This window comes from Cheilinus undulatus, linkage group 14 (assembly GCF_018320785.1).
Source record: "Cheilinus undulatus linkage group 14, ASM1832078v1, whole genome shotgun sequence".
NCBI classification, from domain to species: Eukaryota; Metazoa; Chordata; class Actinopteri; order Labriformes; family Labridae; genus Cheilinus; species Cheilinus undulatus.
Genome location: NC_054878.1, coordinates 35,179,480 through 35,199,556, shown reverse-complemented (window position 1 = coordinate 35,199,556; position 20,077 = coordinate 35,179,480). Strand labels below are relative to the sequence as shown.

General features: G+C 39.6%; 1 protein-coding gene across 15 annotated transcripts in view; it reads left to right on the top strand.

Annotated features, from left to right (window-relative positions):
- Positions 1-20,077, top strand: part of ptprk (protein tyrosine phosphatase receptor type K) — a 168,134-nt gene that overhangs the window by 49,522 nt on the left and 98,535 nt on the right. For all 15 annotated transcript variants that reach the window (XM_041804637.1, XM_041804628.1, XM_041804639.1 and 12 more), the window contains one exon: positions 16,798-16,920. In XM_041804637.1, the coding sequence (XP_041660571.1) occupies positions 16,798-16,920 (123 nt within the window). The remainder of the gene's footprint in view (positions 1-16,797; positions 16,921-20,077) is intronic.

Sequence of the window (20,077 nt, the reverse complement as noted above, 5' to 3'; positions counted from 1 at the left end):
TAGTTTCAGGACGCAGATGGCCTAGCGGTTTGGTAGGCAGCCCAGATTCAAGTGCAGCCTGTTGCTCCTTTCCCACATGTCTCTCCACCACTCTCTCATCCCTGTTTCCAACCATATCCACTGTCCTCCTCTCTAAGTACAGACATAAGAAGCTCCAAAAATATCTTAAAGAAAGGGCCTCCGTAGTTTGACACTGAATTCAAAACCATGGTCCCTTTATGATGTTTCAGTGTACAGTATGTATGATCCACCCATTGCTTCAAAGGTCCAACCTGAGCAGACTTTAGTGCTTTTAATCCCACATCCCATGACTTCAATACCAAAACAATAAACTAGAGATCAGCATTCATGAAAACAACACCTGTATCTTCATACATTTGGACATGTTGGATGTACTGTTCAAGCTGCTCTTCTAACTTCACAGAGACTCTGATCTTTGGAATGATATTTACATGCCTAGTGAAGAGTTTTGCAATAAGATATTAATCGCTTCCTGTATTTTTTTTAGCTTTGACTCATAATCCGGTTAAAGTTTACATGGGCTGAGTGTCTTCAGTGAGTCAGCCAGTCAGCATTTTTGAGGTCAAGTGTGCAATGAAGGGTGGAGAGGAGCAGCCAGTCGGGACTTGTTGTTTGGGGGTTTAACTTTAAAGAAAATACCAGCTGTGCTCTCAGATGTGAGGGGAGCTGAGTGCCATCTAAGGGCTCCATAATTACTCCCCTCTGACTCATTTCCAGTGACATACACTGACACTGGATCTGATGGTGGGGATAGTTTATGGGCTAGAGTTTCGGTGACGCTAGGAGCCAACAATGTCTCGAGTCATCTTAACACTTAATTGCAAGCATAAAACTTTTCTTTCAGTTCAGCCCTTTTGAGAATTGAGTTGACCTGCCAAATTTGAAGAAAAGCTGAAGCGTGTCTGTGCTCAAACAGCTTTATATTTTATTGTGAATGGCTAAAATGGCACCTCTGGTACCAGACTGTATTGTCAGCTGCTCTGACAGAGACAGAGAGAAAGAAAGGGGTGGACAGTGAACATAGAAGTGGGTGTGGAGAGAGGTAAACGGGTGAACAAACACACAAAAGGAGAAGGAGAGGAGGGGAGGAGAGGTTCAGCTTTCCCGAGGAACGAGTGAAACAGGACTCCCACTGGGGGTTGTGGGTGAACTCATTCACAGACCGCACCAGGAGGAGGGGGGAGGGAAGGAGGTAAAGGAGAGGTGAGGAGGATTTCCCAATTTTCTTTGTGAACGACAAGCTCTCCTCTCCATCTCTCTGTCACTCCCCCACCTCCTCTCCTCTCCTGTCCACTCTTCTCCTACCTTATCTTTAAGACAGTTGGTCCGTCAGCCAGCCAGCATGTGAAGTTGCTTTAAATGTCAGCATTTGAATAGTAATAGAGATTAACTGCAGAGAGATAGACAGAGCTTTAAGAGGCAGAGAGCGACGGCACAGGAGAGAGGTGAATGTCATAAAGATAGTGTCTATGGAAGGTTTCGACCCCTGCTAGCAGTGCTTACAGTTATCTTTGGACACCCACACTCACACATACACATAGACACACATAATTCTGATGATGGACAAGAGAAGAATAAAGACAGATATAGAGCAGGGAGATATTCCCATAGAGGTGTTGTGCATTTAGGGGTTAGGTGGCATGTTGATTGTCAACAGGTTATCAAGTCTGTTTAAAAAGGCCACAACCGTGAGGAATTTAGAGCTACATGCAGTGTTGATTTAAAGAATGGTAATCATAGGGTAACTTATGATGTGATGTACAATACGAGGCCCACAGTGCTGATAGTTTTATTATACAGCTATTCTATGAAGGGAGTCAATAGGTGACTTCTTCTGCCTTGCATTGAATCTCCTATTTGATTCAGCAGTTCAGTGTATTGCACTAAATTGACAAGATGCAACAGATAAACATCCTTTAGTGATATCTGTTCAGTGATGTTTAACCACTGCATTGGTACATCCCTATCAGATGGAATATTTTGGTCCAGCCCTAGTTGACCTAGGCATCTTAAGCATTAATAGTTGAGTTAAACAACAGACAATGAAACAGACATGTTCTTCCTTAAAGTTCAAGTACAATGCAGATTAGAGTTTTTTTCTTTTTGAAGATTAGAAATTGAGTGATTTGGCTTTGAATATTTGTAGATATTGCCTTCAGTTTTTCCCACACAGTGACACTGTACTTGGACAGTAGGGATGGCCATCCTGTCCTGCCTCATTCTATACAGTGATTTTTTTTTGTTTGTTTTATGCTATTTAGACAGTATTCATCAGCAGTACACTGTATAAACACATTCAGAAAACTTCACTCGCTTTTCAAAATGTTCACTTAATCTTCTGTGAACATCCATCAATTTCCTACACCATCCCATTCAGGGTCATGGCTGACGCTTCTCCCAGCTGTTATTGGTCGAGAGGCAGGATACACCCTGGACTGGTCACCAGTCAATCGCAGGGCTGACATGGAGAGACAAACATCAAGACATACTCACACTCACACCTACAGCCAATCTGAAGTCACCAGTTAACCTTGGGATCATGCTTTTGGTGGTGGGAAGAGGCCAGATTACACGGACAGAACCCAAGTATGCACAGGGAGAACATGCAGATGGCATACAACATTGAGACGTAGCACCTTAACCAGGAGGAAAATACTAGTCAGTCTCTCTAGTGTGCCCAGATGGCAATGAATTACAAATTGGAACAAAAAGACCAGGAACAAAAAAGAAAAGAAAAGAAAAAGGTAATTAAATATACTTGGGTGGCACACCAATGTATTGCCTGTGTATTTGGAACACTGTGCCTTCAATTCTGCAAAAGTGTGTTGGACTTTTCAACCATTTCATGATTGGTTATTATTGATGACCAATTTAAAAAGTCAGGTAAATACACTGGTAAGTCCTTATTCTTTACAGATGAACCTACTGCAGCTCTTTTATATAGTTACCTACCCACCTGATGCTTAAACTGATGACATGAATCATTGCTTTAAAATAATCAGAATCATCAGTTATGTTGTTGTTTTTCTTTTCATTTATCCATAACATATGATAATAACATGAATTAAAAAAAGGTCCATCACTTTTATGTGTTTATTATTCCTTTTCATTTGACAAAACATTCAACTCTGGAGCTTTGGATGGACTTCCAAAGGCAACATTTCCACCTTTTCCAGTCCAAAGTTGATGCAACCTGTCTGAAATGGGTGAGGGAGAGTTTTTCTCTGTATAGATTGAACTTTTTAATGATAAGTTGCCATGTGGAACCGAATAGTTAGCCCAGAAAAGAACCACTGTAGCATCAAAAGACGCTTCCCCACATCCTTTGCGTTCCTGTTGTATCGTGTGACAGCACTCCTTTGACGGCAGGTCATTAGTACGTCCTTCATGCCTCACTGTCTGCTGATTAGGCTTTTTGTTTGTGGTTGTCCAAGCAAAGACCAGCTCTCAGGTACTACTTTCAACTTCTTTTGTCTTGAAAACATCCTAGTGAGAGCTGTCTATTTCTGCAGGAGTCTACAATGTCACAACAGTTGTAGGGAAGCTTGAAAAATGATTGTTTCTTTAGGAATGGAAGCCATTCTCTTTCCAGCTATGTTGGTCAATGAAATACTGACATACAGAGATGGAGGTCATTGCCTTCTTTCAGCAAAAGACCTGTAAGAGCAAATGATGGGTTTTGTTGAAAATAATGTGGCGCTGGAAAAACGCTTGAGTCTGAATTTGAATTGAAAAGCCGCATTAACCCCAAGAGAGGAGCGGAGAGATAGTCAAGGGATGGAAGGAAGGGGAGGCTCCACACAGAAGGGAAAACACACAATTCTGTTTTACTGTTACTGTCAATGGAAAATCCTGAATCAGCTGAACACACACACATAGCCGCACACGCTCACACGCACACGTCTCAGATTCAATTACAGCATTGTGAGATGAAGGAGAAATTCTTCAGCCTTCAGCACTTCCAATTAAACTCCTGCTCTGAGTGTGCGCGCACAGAGAGTGTCGGTGTGTTACTGTGGAAGTCGTGTGTATTTGAGTGTGTGATTGCGCGTGCCAGTGTGTATGTTTAACAGGCGAGGTGTGTGTATATGGGGCTTTGGCTTTGATGGCGTCGCGCTGCGCTGCAAGGGCCACTGAGGCGTGACGACTGAGCGTTTGTGTGACTCTGAGTGTGTGTCAGCCTCTCTGATGTCACCTTGTATCATTTCAGGCTAATTTCACCTATTCTCAGAGCGGGAAAGAGAGAACAAGAGGGAGAGAGAGGGAACAAAAAGTAGGGACGACACAGAGAGTGAATGATAAGGTACAACTTTATTAGTGTCCTTGAGGTGGCGCTTACAGATTAAATTCAACAAACACAGAGCATAATATAGAATATTACAGAGCAATGTCAACAGGGCATTATAAAGCAGAAAGGTGTAGTTTATGATACAGTACATGAATAAAGTAAATGTAACAGCTGTCTTTTTCAATTATTTTTACATTAATTCATCCCTCTCCCACTCTTTCCCCTTTTTCATAACTTTTTTCATACATTTGAGCAAAAACTAAACCCGTTAAATGATTCAGTCCTTTATAATGCCCTACAAATCCACATAGGATTAGAAATCCTGGTCAATTATGCACTGGACTCAGACAGAATTGCACTGATTCGGATGGAAACAGTATTACTGGTGGTTGGAATTGGATTTTAATGACTCAAATATAATTATTGTCCTTGAAAGTTTTTCCATTTAGAAGATGGAGCGTCCCTGTTCCTCCTCTCTTTTCCTTTCGTCTCTTTTCTTTATGGCGTGGCTGTGATTCCACCTAACTGAGGCTACAGGGTTTTGTTCTTCCCTAGCTTTTTCTTAAATGTGTTTTTTACAAAAGTCCTTGGCGGATTCATGAAGCTGTACCTTTGTGTTGAATGTTTGCACTTGTTTTCTTAAACTGATGAATACCATGTCCTCGTTAGTTTGAGTCGAGGGCCAGGAGACATCACTTGTCTCTCTCCTCTGTTCTCTATCTCTCTGCAGTCACCACTTAACTTTAATATATGTGTATTATAAGATGAAAAACCAATTCCGGAAAAACACATTTACTAACCAGTGAATGAAACAAAGAGGAGCACATAAGGCAGGAAGCTACTTGATTCCACTTTGCACTTAATGGGCTCCCTCTCTGCTTGCTTATTGTTATGTTTACTGCAGTATTTTTTGGTGCCGTCATACGTAATGATAACTGATATTGTGTCTTTTGAAGCAAGTGCTTCCCCACGTAGACTACACTTAGGTGGGATACACAGGTATAGTTACAGCCACCCAAGTATATATACCAACCATTTCTTTCTTTCTTTATATCTGATAATAATTGCCACCTGCTTGCATGAGAAGGATATCGCCTTGCACAGTGGTTCTCATCTGGTTTGGCATCAGAGCCCACCAGCACCTCCTCATGAAAAATTTGCTGCCCAAAATTACAAAACAAAAACAAAGAGTTCATCCTCCTTCACCATTTGATTTCATTAAAAAAGTTGCAGTTTGGACCTTGACAGGACACATTTTTTTAAAAGGCATGGTTATAGAAGGGCATGCATGCATGCATGCATTTTATTTTTATTCCCCTTTCCATAGACAACATGAAGATTCTGGATATTTCTTGAGGAATTATCTTGTTGTATTAGGAAAACCAGGTTTGTTATCCTGAGAAAGGGAGAATAATAGACTGAAATCTTATGAAAATGACTAAAATGTACTTGTTATCACAGGAAAGTGAAGTACAAGATGAAGTAGAGGGATATCTATATTTTTTGCCACATTTTTTTCCCCAAGCTCTTATTTGCAACCCACTGAAGAGCTCTGCTGTCCTTTGTTGGGTCCTGACCCACCACTTGAGAACCACTGCTCTAGTAGATTATACCTGCAAATGCACCAATTGAAATGTAAGGACTCATGTAAAGCATCATGCTGTTGTTTCAAAATTTTTCTGCAGCTTCTTGCTGCCTATGTTATCTGCTGCAATCTAGGATGATAGTTGCAACATACTACCTTAAATTTGCCCCTAAATTTCTTTATGTGTTCCTAACTTTTTCAACTTAGGAGCACATGTGCTCCTTGGGAAAAAAGTTAGATTCAAGCCCTACTTATAGATATAGACTGTTGTTATAAATGGATTAAAACAGAAAGGAAGAAATGTTCAACAATTCTTTCAGAATTCTTACCTTATTGCTCAGTTTAAACTCATGGTTTATCTTTTTTCAGTCTATGACAAACATTACATGAGTACAATGAAGGTTAACTTCTAAATCATTAGAGTGTGTGGTGAATTTTGTCTATTTATCCATTTTAAACCTGTTACCAATGCAGGAAGCAATAGAAAGATAAGACTTGAAGGTGACTGAGCCAACAGAATCAAATGTTACACATTCATAGTGTAATAAAGTTAATGAAAGGCTTCAAGTGATCACCCAAAAATTAATTTCCCTGCTTCCTTCTCTGCTGTTCTGTTTTCTCCTCCCCTCTCCCACTCCATTTTCTTTGTACTCCTCCTTCCCGTTTCAGCCTCTTTCACTCATCCAGTCTTATCTGCTCTCTGCTGATAATATCTCTGCCCGCAGACTGAAACGAAGCTCTGCTGATAAACACTAGACAGTCAGAAAGACGGAGAAAAGAGCAGGAGTTGTGTACTGTATGTTCAGGAAGAATGGGAATTGTTTGTGTCAAACAGCGGTTATCCTCCTGAGTCCCTAACATTCTTGACAAGATGAAGTATGTTTGGTCTCCCCGTGAGATCGGGGTCATGATGAGAGGATGTTCTTAACCAGCATGCAGCCATGTAACGGTCACCTGATGAGCTGATATGAAAATTACATTGTGAAAAATGTACATGAATGAAGTAGGATCAGCTTTAATTCAAGTTTAGTTTCCTGCCCTTTCTGGAACATATAAACATTAGACTCTCCTCACTTCAATTCTTCAACTTCATACTTTATATTTTTAAGTTCCATCCACATCAGTTATATTTTAAACTTGGTAAACTTTGAACTGAGTATAGATGAACCTCAGTGCCAAAGAAAACTTCTTATATTTTGATGTTGAACCAGCACCCTGATGATTTACTGTGGATGTGAACAGGCAGAAAGAAAGTGATGCCAGGGTCCTTGAATATGCAGACTCTCTGGTGTCATCAAAGTTAGGCTGACATGAACTCCAGTCGACGAACTTGCATATCTTTAATATCTCACATTACGCTCTTGCATATCTTGCAGGCAGAGCTCCATGACCTTATGCCTTTCATAAAGTATGCATGCCTTAAACTATTCATCTTTTCTCAATCTCAAATCAGAGTATACACATACCAGTATAGTGAGAATACATTTATTTCACTAAAAGTAATTCTGTCATGTTTTTTGAAAATGTTGCACATAGCACCATTTAAAGGAGAGCCATAGTTGAGTCAGTTGTTGCTGTAATTTGTTATATTCCAGTTTCTCAGAGAGGTTATAGGTAATCTGTTCCCATTTACTAAGCAATGATTTAGCACCCTGTGTTTTGAAATGTCAGTTCAATATCGGTAAGGCAATTACAAAAATTGCATTCCTGTTGTTGTGTGTGCTTTTTACAGTATATAGTTCTCTGATTTCATTACGTGGGCAATAATTAGGAGCCTCACTTTAAACTGATCAACTGTATTTTAAAGTGTTTAATTATCCAGGACTGGGCTCAGTACTACAGTTGACTACATTTTGATTTTGAGATTTAGTCTAGCATTTGGTAACATCAATCTCATCTTATTTTGCACAAAGAAACTATTTCTTAAACTTCAAGGCCTACTTTAGAATCAAAATTCACAAGGCTTGCTGCATCGCTTTTGTTGTACAAGCTCATCATCTTTAAAACAAAAAATAAACAAAGTTTTTAATATTAAGTTGAAAGAATTTCATGCCCTGTTTGTGCCCACAATATCCCCTATTTTTGTGACATGTCCTTATGGCATGTTATGACATTGTGTTGCATCTCGTAGCATTGGTTGCTCTGCAGTTGCATGCATTGCTGCATCTGTCAGTATCCAAATCTCTGCCTGTCTTTAATTCTGTGTTTACGACAACAAGTACTTTTATTTTGAATGTGGAGAAACATAAGTGTATTGACAGGCCTTTGACAGCAGTAAGCTCACTATTTTTGCTGACACAAGTTGGATCACAAGGGATTTCAATCACAGCTATGGACTTGATTAATGCACAACTATCACCACTTTGTAAAACATGCTAAAAAGCTCTGCTCAGTAAGGAAAGTGAGAGGAAAATGAGAAAATCATCATGGTTTCTTCTCATCTCCCTCACTTCTTCTTCTTGTTCCTTGCCCATCTCAACACAAGTAACAGAGAGGAAAGTAGGAAAAGGCTAAACACATCAGCACCAGTTGGGCTCAGTAGGTAGAGCTGGTACCAATAATAAAGAGGCCACAGTCCTTGATGCACTGGTTGTATGATCATTCATCATTCCTGATCCTGGCGCTGTCTGATGCATGTCTTCCCTCAATGTCTTATGCCATATTCCCTGTCTTTCTTTTGATGTCCTATCAGTAAAAGGCAAAGAAACCTCACTAATCAATCTTTATTTAAAAACAAAAAAGGACAGAGTTGCAACTTGCTGCTTTGGACAGTGTCATTTGTAGGCTTTAAGGATACTGCTATAAGAATCAGTGTAACCATGCAGATTTGACGCTGATGAAAACCACTTAGGACCTGTGTTTTTGCTGCTGTGGCGTCAAAGCAGGCATTCCTGTTAAAAATGTCTGATTTTAAACGCATATTATCAAGGTTTGAATACCCTTACAAGCATTAACAGCCTTATTTAGACTTTGTAACATAATATCCACTTCAATTGAAGACAATGAGACTTTGTGAAGTTGGTCATTTTCAAGGCCAAACAGCTATAAATTGTTGTGAATCTCTGTAACTACTTTATTTTAAAATTCACTCTGCCTGAGACAGCTGAGGAGCAATGTGTTGCACAAGGGCACAAGTATTGACTAAGCATTCTTTGATTCAATAATCAGACATCTCTCACTTTTAATGGAGTTTCTTTGTTGTAATAGATTTTTAGTAATTGTCAAGAGAAACAAAAAAGCAGCGCAGACCTTCATTTGATTTAAACGTGTCCCTGGGACTTGTATCTGAAGAGACTATAGCTGTTAGATCTGATTTAATACTGCCTATTCTGCAGATCACTGAGATCACATTGGAGGAAGGGAGAGCTAATCACACTAGCCATTGTTGTACATTTTTGCCGTGTTGCCAACTAATAATCTTGATCTGTGCTAATAACTGAAAAAGGAACATACTCCTTGTTTCTTTGCCGTCGACTCCCCTGGAGGCTTCCTGCACTCATGTTTCTGAACAGTTTCAGTCAAAGAACTTTGTGTTTGAGTCACCTCCTGAAGGTGGAGGTCAACGCAAATCACCACAAAATGATTCTGAGTGACAGTGGCAGATGTTGTGTCTGATGCCATTCAACAATCTCTTAGAAAAGAGTGTGTCACTCTGTGTGTGTGGGTTTGTGCTCCTCTCTCTGCCCTTGAGCCTTTATCAAGTCCTTCTAATTATTTTATTATGCAAATGAGTCACCATTATTTCATTAGCGAGGCAGCCAATCACAGAAGCTGATTAGGAGGTGATTAGCATGCAGGCGGTATCTCTCTCGCTCTCTGTGTCCTTGTGAGTGGAGGGGAGGGGGGCAATAATGACCCATCTGGACCAACACTGCATATAGTTAGGTAACGGTTGTAGAGATTTGTTACACAATACGATAATAATATACAATTAGCACATGTACAAATAAACTTTGTCTTTAATGTTTAAAGCAGTTATAATGGATACTTTTATAGTAACAGAGCAATACACAACTTAGAAGTGTGGTGGCATCTTTGGGCTCAGTTTTTTGGTTCATTTGATTCAGTTTTACTGTTTCAGTTCACTTCACAGCAAGCAGTTTTCAGCAGAAACACCATTAAATCTTATATCACAGTCAGGGATGCACCAATGCATCGCTTTAACATTGGTGTCATAATCTTCAATCTATCCAAAACTCTCTATTTTCTTTCAAAATAAAGCAGGTCTGTTTCCAAACAGGAAGTCAAGTACCTTTAGTTTAAGGTATTATAAAACTTTAAGATAAAACAAAAAACGTTTTAGATGCAAATAAATTTCAAAATGTGTCAGAAAGAAAGATTGTGCACGAACAACCATAGAGCATCTGAGATTAATCGCATTAAAAATGTAATCAGCCCTACGAATAATACAGAGGCCAAGTTGGCAGGTTACTGGTGAACAAAGCAGTTTTGGGCGGCTACAGGTAAGGAAATAACCACCAAGAGAACCTCCAAACCAAAGATCATTATAAAAACTGAGGGATTATCCCTTTTTTTACAATCCCCAAGCCCTCTGTCATGCAATCAAAATTAACAAGTGTTTATCTGTTTCTGACTGATGCATGAACATGTGGCTGTTTTCTAAAAATTTTGAGCTTTGACCCAAAAATTTAAAAGGTCTGTGATGGAAGGAACACAGAACAATCAATTAAAGTCCATAATTAATACTTTTTTTTTTTGTTTATTGCAATTAATTTCATGCTTTCTTGCCCCGTTTAGCACAGTTTAGTTAAGCCACTGCAGTTTCTCCCTGCAGCCACATAAAAATTCCTAAATGTCTTATTTCCCTTTATGAAACTCACAGACAGCTCAGTGGTCAGGTCAGACGTCATCTGCATTATGTTCATTATGTATCAAAAATTTGCCTTTATTGTCCCTTTATTTCCTTTTCAATTTCATAACATGCTCCTTTCTCCATGGTTAAATTCATGTCATGATCTTCAATCTACCCAAAAGCACCAAACACAGCAGCATTGTCCGACGTGCATTCAAACAAACACCCAAACGATCTATGAACAAACCCACACCGGTGGTGGCCGGACCCACCTTGACTTGATGCACCACAACACTTTACGCCACTGCTCTGTTCTCAGCACAGCCGGCCATGAAGTCTTGAAGTCAGGTGAAATCGTTTCCTATACCATTGCTCATAGATTTTTATTCACTTACCTGCTGAGGCAGGGAGGCGGGCCCCAAGCACCTTATTAAGCACCTGGCCTTGCAGTAGCTGGTTGCTGGTTGGCGACGTGCTGCTGCCGGTGTGAGCTAGGGGCAACACTTGAGGCATGTCAACCAACACAATACTGTAATGCTGGTATTGCAGTTCTGTGTCCAAACAGGAAATCAGTTACCCTTAGTTTAAGGCAGTATAAAAATCCAACATGAAACCAAACCGTTTTAAATGCGAAATAGTAGCCTACAGACAGACAGACAGACACATAGACAGAGATAGACAGACTAGACACACAGACAAAGGTAGACAGAGATAGACAGATAGATAGACAGACAGACAGACAAACAGACATAGACAGACAGACAGATAGAGATAGACGGATAGATATGAACTTTATTCAACAAGACATGGCTTTTTGCAGGAGAGGTAAAATAATCCAGGGGTCTGCTCATGTCATTACTGGCAACATGGATTAACTGTGAGCTCTGTGTGTGTGTTGGTAAAGTTGGCAGGACATTGAGGAAAGGGAGAAGTGTTAACTGAGAACGTGGGCGAGCTGGTGTGAGGGTTGTGTGTGTATGCGTAGACACTTTCACACATATTTGGTTTCTGCAGACCCCCTTTTCTGCTCAGAAACACGTTCACACACAAATACACAGACATGAACACACAGCTACTTTGTTGAGTATGCTAGCAGCTGAAAAGCCGAGAGAGTGTCTATCAGAGGTGTGCAGACGAGAAGAGAGGAACGCTCTGTGATTGACAAATGTTCTTTTAAACCAGTCAGTAAAGAAGAATTTAAAACAAGGACATGTTTTTCTTTCTTCACTGAAAAGCCAAGGCAAAATACCTCTTGTACCGCGGCTCTATATCAGAGCTGAATGGAACTGTGTATGTGTGTACAGTTAAAAGCCCATATAACATATTTTTAAAAATGGTGGGTTTAAATCCAATTTTGCTGGACGCTGTGTACTGCTTTCAGAGGCAGAAATTCCACCAGAAAACCCTTGAAACTAAATAGAGCTTCTGTATGTATTCTGTAGATTCAGTGGGGTTAAACAAGGTCAAACAAATGCTGTAGCAGATAAACCAAGGCTAAGTGCTTCTGCTCTGTGTCAGAACAAGGGCCAAACAGTTTATCACTTACAGTATAAACACTGAATTTCTTTGGCTTTACTTTAAACTTTATACTCATAAAAACATCAGTGTTTATGCAGTTTTAGGAGCGCAAATCTTTAGTCATTGAGTAAAGTACTTTAATGTTGGCTGCCTCTGAAGGAGCATCTTCACAGTAAAGTGCTGTGCTTTTGAAAAAGCACAGTAATATACAGTTATATCTTGTACACTGACACACAGATCTTATAGTGGATACTGATGTGTGATGACTGCCTGTCATCACTTATCAGACTGTTAAAAAAGGTCAGATTAATTGACAATTAAAGCTTGCACATTAAAATAGTGTTAAAATGACTTTTGAGATTCATTCAGGATAGAAGACACAGTTTAAGGGCATTTTCAAACCTCCAGTTTAGTTGATCTGGTCCAAATATGGAGTCGTAATTGTTGCATAACTAGAGTGCACTGTAACATTTTGAGAGCGTAACTTTTTCACTCTCTAAAAATCTACAGGCTCTGATTTTCCTTCAGACTTTACACTAAAACCTGCTGTTGCACTCAAATCGGCCTCCTTTTGCCTTGATTTTCTGTTTGCCCTGAAAATGCTAGCCTGCTCTTAAATCTTCAGTGCACTTGTTCAGATTTTCTGCCCTCATGCTCAAAGCGTTGTCCTCTTATTCAAGTTGCCTCTGATTGTTTGTGAGACTGCATTACTCTGATTTTCCTCTGTGCATGTACCAGTCTTTTTCTGCACTTCTCTGAGCTTTGCAATAACAACTTCATATCCTAATCATAGATAAGTTGCTTCATATTTCTGCCAAGTTTTTCTGTGTTCATTTGGGAGCATTTGCACCTTTGTAATAGTTCTCAAACAGACAGTAGTCTGGTGAGAGGGAAGAAGAATGACACTTGCACTGTTGCCTGTGGTTTTGCAGTTTTTAACTCATGTCCCCCTGGCTATATTGGCCAGGTCTGTTGGATTGAGGGCGATATGTGTGCCCAGCAGAGTTCAACTAAAAGCCAGCCCACACCCACCTTGTCAAGCAGTCTTGGTTCAGTTGTTTGGTCTGCACCAAGGTTAAACTAAGCTCTCACACCAGTGCAAACCAACCAAACCAACTCAACTTTGTTGCAACAAAACCAAACAGGTTAGACATGAAAGCACCCTAATTTAAGCTAAACTTTCCTTTAAATTAAACCACTACTATAGTGAAGTGATAATAAAAGCAAGTGCTAGCACTATGATACTAGAGTTGAACCTAAGCCATTGCGCTTTGCAATATGGCCACAAAAAGTCACACCAAATGTTAAAAACGGGTTTTTCCTGATAGCCACCAAGTTCAGTTACAATTCTCGCGTCCTTTTCCAATAGACCTCCTACATTTACTGACTGGAACGTTAACTAAACTGTGCAAACTTTAATAGGGGTGTAAAGATCGATCTATGTATATCGATACACCAAATGTTGATTAATATCTCAATCAAATCAATTTAAAGTCTAAAAAATGATGTTTCAAACTACACATTTTTTTTTGATTTCCCCTTGCACTCCTCTTGACAGTTCCTGCCCCAGCAGCGCCCTAAACAAGCCAGTGGTAGTGGCAGTTGCCTAAAGTTTGCGGCTGAGGGAAACAGGATATCCACTCTTCTCTCTGCTGGTTGGACAGATTTCAGACAGAGACTGCACCAGAGTGGGTCTTTTTAAGTATGAAGGGCTGATATAGGGCAGAAATATCTGTTCAAGTCCACATGTATGTAAATAAGTTCAAGACAAGAAATCTACCTTGGCAAATCAGGCCAAACATTTTAATGATTTTACAGCAGGTTAAAGAAAAAGTACATATTGGTACCCTAGAGTGATCAGAGGACATAAGAAAATTATTATATTTAATACGGAAAATGTTACTGTTAGAAAATCTATATGTTTTTATACATTTGTCCATATTGTGTTAAAGGTAATCAGGGCCCTCAATTTTAAGAAATTAGACAGCATTTAAACATTAAAAATTGTAACTGCAGTGTAGTGCAGGTCATGACCTGTCAGTAATGAAATTGCAGAAACGTCTTTTTTCTGTAGCTGTATAAAATTTGTGCATAAAGTCGCTGAATATTGATCGGAAATGCAATGTTTGTAACATTTTTTAAAAGAGGCAGTGAGGCCACATCTATTTTCTGCTGAAGCACATCCTTTAAAAATGTTGTCCATACCGTTTTGTTCTTCTTTATCAAACAGTCTCTATATAAAGCCTTTGTCAAGTTATTTGTGAGTCCTTTTTGTGTACTGTGTTTTTATTATCACACTCCTTTTTGTGATCAGTTACAAGGTATATTTATATTCTGAGGATGTGAAGAACACACTACTTCTTCATTGACAAAGCATATTGTTTTTTTTCGATCTGAGCTTCAAAACTGGCACAAGGTTACCTCTAAAGGATAAAAACATACTTACACTTTGTCATCCTTGCTTATCAAATCTACAGGATTGTTTTTTTTTCTAGAGATTTATTTTTCCAACCATGTATGCCTTGATTTATAGAGAAGGACAGTGGATTGCTTTGGAAACGGGGATAAAACAATGGGGACGGACATGCAGGAAAGAAGCCACAGGCTGCACTTTAACCTTGGCTAACTGCCAGGCCATCTGCAGCTCAAATCTGTGGCTAAAAGCACCAAACTGAACCAAAACTTTTCTCATTTTCTTTCTTTTTACAATATTCATGTGTTGCTTGACATATTTTTTTAACAACAGAGAAATTGTAGTATTTTCATTTTACATGTACCAAAATACTGGTTGCACGTGTGGTATATTTCCATAGACATGCAAAATAAATATAAGGGTTCTAACTCTGTTGTGCTGTGTTAAAGGTACAGACACTCCTCCTAAATTTGCCTCATACATATTCTTTCCAGTTCTCCTAGACAGAGAGGACAGAAAGCATGCAGAATACTAGCAAATTCAAGTTGCAAATGATTGTACACATCAGCCTTAACTTTCAACATGCAAGAAAATGCTTTACACCCCATGATTTCCTCTTTCAGCCCCTGCAGAGAGAGCTACCTTACAGCAAGATGTAAACTGACATACACCCAATGGGAGGCCTGAAGTCATGGAGTTTTACCAACACAAACAAACAGCAGCCTTTCTCCATCATAAGTAAGACTAGGTTCACTAAATACAAGATGGGTTTGTGTAGAAAAGCAGGCATGTTGTTCGGCTATGTTATGTCCTCTACATGTCCTAGCGTTTCCCCCATTATGACTGGAGGTAACTTACTATGACAAACACTTAATTGAATTGAATGGGGGAGTGAGCTAAAAAGCACAAAGAAAGGCCAGTTTGAAAAACGACCCCAAGAGGGTTTGTGAGTCACAGGCAGACATACAGCCTGCAGCTGAAGACAGTCGCTTAGTTTGATGTTAACTTGTTTCTCCTCTGGCGCTGGCTGTCACCTCTTGGTATCCCTCTGTAGCGAGGGGCTCAGATCAGCGGGGTATCTGAGGGCCTGTCGTTCTGCTCTCCATCACAGCCGCCGCCGCAGCAGCTTGCTGGAGGACACAGGTAGCAAAGCTGAAGAGCTAACTGGATGCTGGGAGATTTATGTGGCTGCCAGTGCTGGTTGCTGATAGTGCTTCATGGTGGCTTGGTCTTGTAAAGCTTCTTTTTACATTTTTTTTAGGTGGCTTTGAACTTCGAGGATGTAGTAGATACATGTCTTCTTGTGCATTTTGGCTTGACTTCTGCTCTAAAAATCACACACGAGCAGAGCACAAATACAGCATAATTGGCACACAAAATAATGGAGAGGAGTATTTATTTAAGGAAATAGAAAATCAACCAAGTGCAAGACAACCAAAGAAAAAACACCTGTCAACTGATCATTACTTGTATAGAAAACACATCATTCTTCTGAGTTAAACATAAACCAACATTAAGAATATTTTCTCCATTTCAGCCTCTGCTCTAACTTGAGCCAATGTCAAGAAGGACGAAGCCGATGTATCTCTCTGACCACTAACAACCAGTGACTTGAATCAGATGGCACTGGGGCTTTTCTTAGCCTTTTCTCTCCTAGCCATTTTATTAACACAAGCTGTGCAGCACTCGCAGGTCAGTGATTCAGATAGCTAGCAGTAGTCAGTATGCTATTTCTATCAGCAGTATTGCCAGTACAAGCCACATATCATCGCCAGTTGATTATCTCTGCTCGCCGTCAGGGACAAGTGGCGTCTCTCTGTATTAGAGCAACTTTGTGCCACGGGCATCCAGCTCACACATGGTGGTCCCCGGGCTGTGGTGAGGGGCTCAGATGATCAGCTGAAGGCTCTGGGGCTTGAGTCAGAGGTGATCCTGACTGGCCCTGAGTGATAACTATTGGCGCTCGAGCTCCTGGTGGTTCATTAATGAGCTGAGACGCAGGCACGCACAAAAAAACATCAAACGGCGAGGAACCTGAAGTTTTACTGGTCTCTCTAAGACTACAGTAGAGAGATGTGTGTTGCTTTAAAAATATTTTAATGGAGCTCATTAAATAACTAATCCTTAACTAAATCTTACTGTGCTTTTTTTCTTTGCAGGGAGCTGTACATTCGATGAAGGCTTCTCTCAGTGTGACTACCAGCAAGATCCCTATGATGAATTTGACTGGACGCACATCAACACCCAGGAAGTGCCGTATGTCTCACCAGATCTGCCGCAAGGTGAGACTTTAGTTACTACCTGTGCCATCAACTTCAACTGTCATAGGTCAGACTTGGGGAAAACTACAGTTTGAATACATTGAATAATTTTTTCTACCAGGTGTTGAGGCACTTTTGCTGGTGTTACAATTTTATGTTTTTATATCTTTTATTATTTTGCATAAATTTTGACTTTAGTTATAGATGTGGATGTTAATGGCTAGTGTAATTAGTAAAAGATGCCATGTCAAATCATTTAATGATAAGATAAATCATATTGATGTCACATTGGGGAAATTCTCAGTATTTATAGCAGCAAAGTCATTATAATTAAGAAAAGTAACAGTGCAAATATAATCTAGCAGATACAGATAAACAATAACAGAAATGTAATTGTGTATGAGTTATTTTCAGAGACAAATTAAGTACCCATGGTGGTCAAATAAAGTTGAGCATGTAATTGCATGTTTAAAAGTTGTTATATTATTACACATATGGTATTTACTATGCATGTGGGCTGAAATGATCTGCTTGGTGCAGGTCGTGACATTCCAAACCTCTTCAATACAAACAATGGTTTTCAACTGGTGAGACCCAAAAGCTCTTTCCAGTGGGTTGCGAAATAAAAAGAATGCAAAATGTCCGTGTAAGCCCTCAGTGGATTTACAGTAAATTCGTGCTTTTTTTTTAGGTTTTGCAGAGATGACAGATGCATTTAAGTATTTGTCTTAAGACTCATACTTATGTTTTCTTTTACTTTGGATAATAAAACAGGTTTATTGTAAAGCCTTTTAGTGTCTTTATTCAACAGAGGAGGACAGTAGATAGAGTCGCAAATGGGACATGAGTGGGGAGAGATATGCAGCAAAGGGCCACAGGCCAGATTGAACCCAGACCGCCCGCGTACATGGGTGGCGCCTTAAACCGCTAGGTCGTCTTCGCACCAACAAAACACATTTTTTCACATTCTGTAGTAGTTGCTCCACCACTTAGTTAAGTGTTTCACACATACTAAGGCATTAGACAGTAGTCAATATGGGCACAAGTAGTTAAACATATTGATTTATTGTGTTTGTCTGACTAAAACTGGACTTTAAAAAACATGTCATCATAAAAGTTCCTCTACATTCTTCTAGAACTTCTGAAGGTCAGAGTAACACACCTTGAAAATACAGTTTGGGATTGATTCACTCTTGCATACACTTCAATCTGACCCATACTGGCGTGGGCGTTCTGAGCACAGTTCCTGTGTGAGCTTTGACCTTAAACAGCATAAATACATCATTCACAGAGGGCACTTTTCTACTGAATCAGTGCTTCAAATTTTCACATTTTATGTACTTTGGGGGGAAAACTTGCACAACTCTTCCTCCAGTAGGAGTTTCATTGCTGAACTCTATCTCCATGGAGAATTTTGAGTTTGTGTATCGGCATTTTCAATCAGGTAAGAGTCCAGGTTCCTCTGGGTTCCTCTCCTATGGTCTCCTCTCCTCGCCTCTCCTCTCTTCTCCTCTCTTCTCCTCTGGTCTCCTCTTTAATCAGTTGTTTTTTTCTCCACTATGATGATGAAGGGGAAATTAAATCTTTCTGCCTGCGGGTTGAGGGTCTAATTAACAGAATATGAGGTCATTAATCAACGGAAGGGAACAGGGAAGGTTGCATACTTTACAATGTTAAAAGCAAAATGTTATAACATTTACGAGCTATGCAGTGTTGGGATTGTTGCTGACCACAGAAAGAAACAATGACTAGTGTGTGAACTATGGAGCTGACCATAGCTTAAGAAACCATGTTGAAATCGAACAGCCAAAAGTATGCTAAAGTTTGTTCATTACTTTTGTCTCTGACTCATTTATTTCTGTCTCTCTTTGTCCCTTCTTGCAATCTCCTCTCTCCTAGTCTTCATTCTTTTTTTTTTAGTCTCTCCAATTTCATCATCATGTATTTTCCTGAGTCCTTTCCACACTCTTGATAATTTCCTGGTGGTTTCAGAACATTCAAGCCTTTTACACATGTACCTCACAGGGAGATTATCTGTGTTCACTGCAGTCTCATAACATCAATGCTTACAGTTTAGGGGGAGGAGGGTGCAGGGCTGGGTAGATGCAGGAGGAGGTTAGTGTTACCAACACTACAATATGAATAAGGACGTTTTTAATCAACAAAATTGAAAGGAGAAAACAAATACGGACAGCTGAGGCAAGCAGTAATACTGATTCAGACAGAGTCTATGTCGGTACTCTGTTTATTTTGTCTGTACCTTTGCACATTTCTAAAAGTTGTAAAGCCACCAAAAATCTTCGGAGAGTTGAGTGGCCAGAAAAGTAAAACAAAATAAAAAAAAAGAATACTTTGGGGAAAGATTGGTGAGGTACTTGAACACTTAAATGATGTTGACTCTCTTGGGCATGAGGACAGAAAACTACAACAGAACATCTTTTAGGTAAAACTTAATAAATAAATAATTTCAGCCTTTTATGTGGTTATGTAATCGCACAGTCTAACGTCATGATTGCATTTGCCATTAGTTTTATTAATTGACAATCTTCCCCAATTTAGGATTAGAGTATAGATATAATGACGATTATAAAGTTTAAAAATGCAAATCAAGATTTAGCTAGCAAAGCATTTCTGTGTTCATACCTGCACCAGTGAGTGAAATTGCACTGCAATGCTAAGATGATGATCACAAGAAGCATGCACACAGCATCTTTAAAAAGGGAATTTGTGATGAATCTGCAGAATTGTCCTTCTTGCATAATCAAGTTTATAGTGCAGTAGTAGTGTCATGTAGTGAACGTTTGGCCTGAACTGGACTTAAAGGGAGTATAAAACAAGCCCTAAGGAGTATTAAACAGAGAATCTCTGCTCACAAGATACAATGCCTTTAACCTGCCCTCCCTTTCATAGTGAATGTTTTACACTATCATCTACTCGTTTCATTGCTCACCCTTTCTTTATATGGATATTTCGAAAGATTTGCAAAGTTGGGTGAGAAAATGTTACCATTTGTGTTAACTTATGCTCCCAACAATGCATGCCAAACAATGTCATGACATCAACTGGAGTGTAGTGCATGTGTGAAACAGGCTGGGGATCCTCAACTTTCCTGCCTTTCTTGTCCTCTCTTTTTTTTCCAGGTCTTTCTTGTCTTTTCGTTCATTCCTTGTTCCTCCTC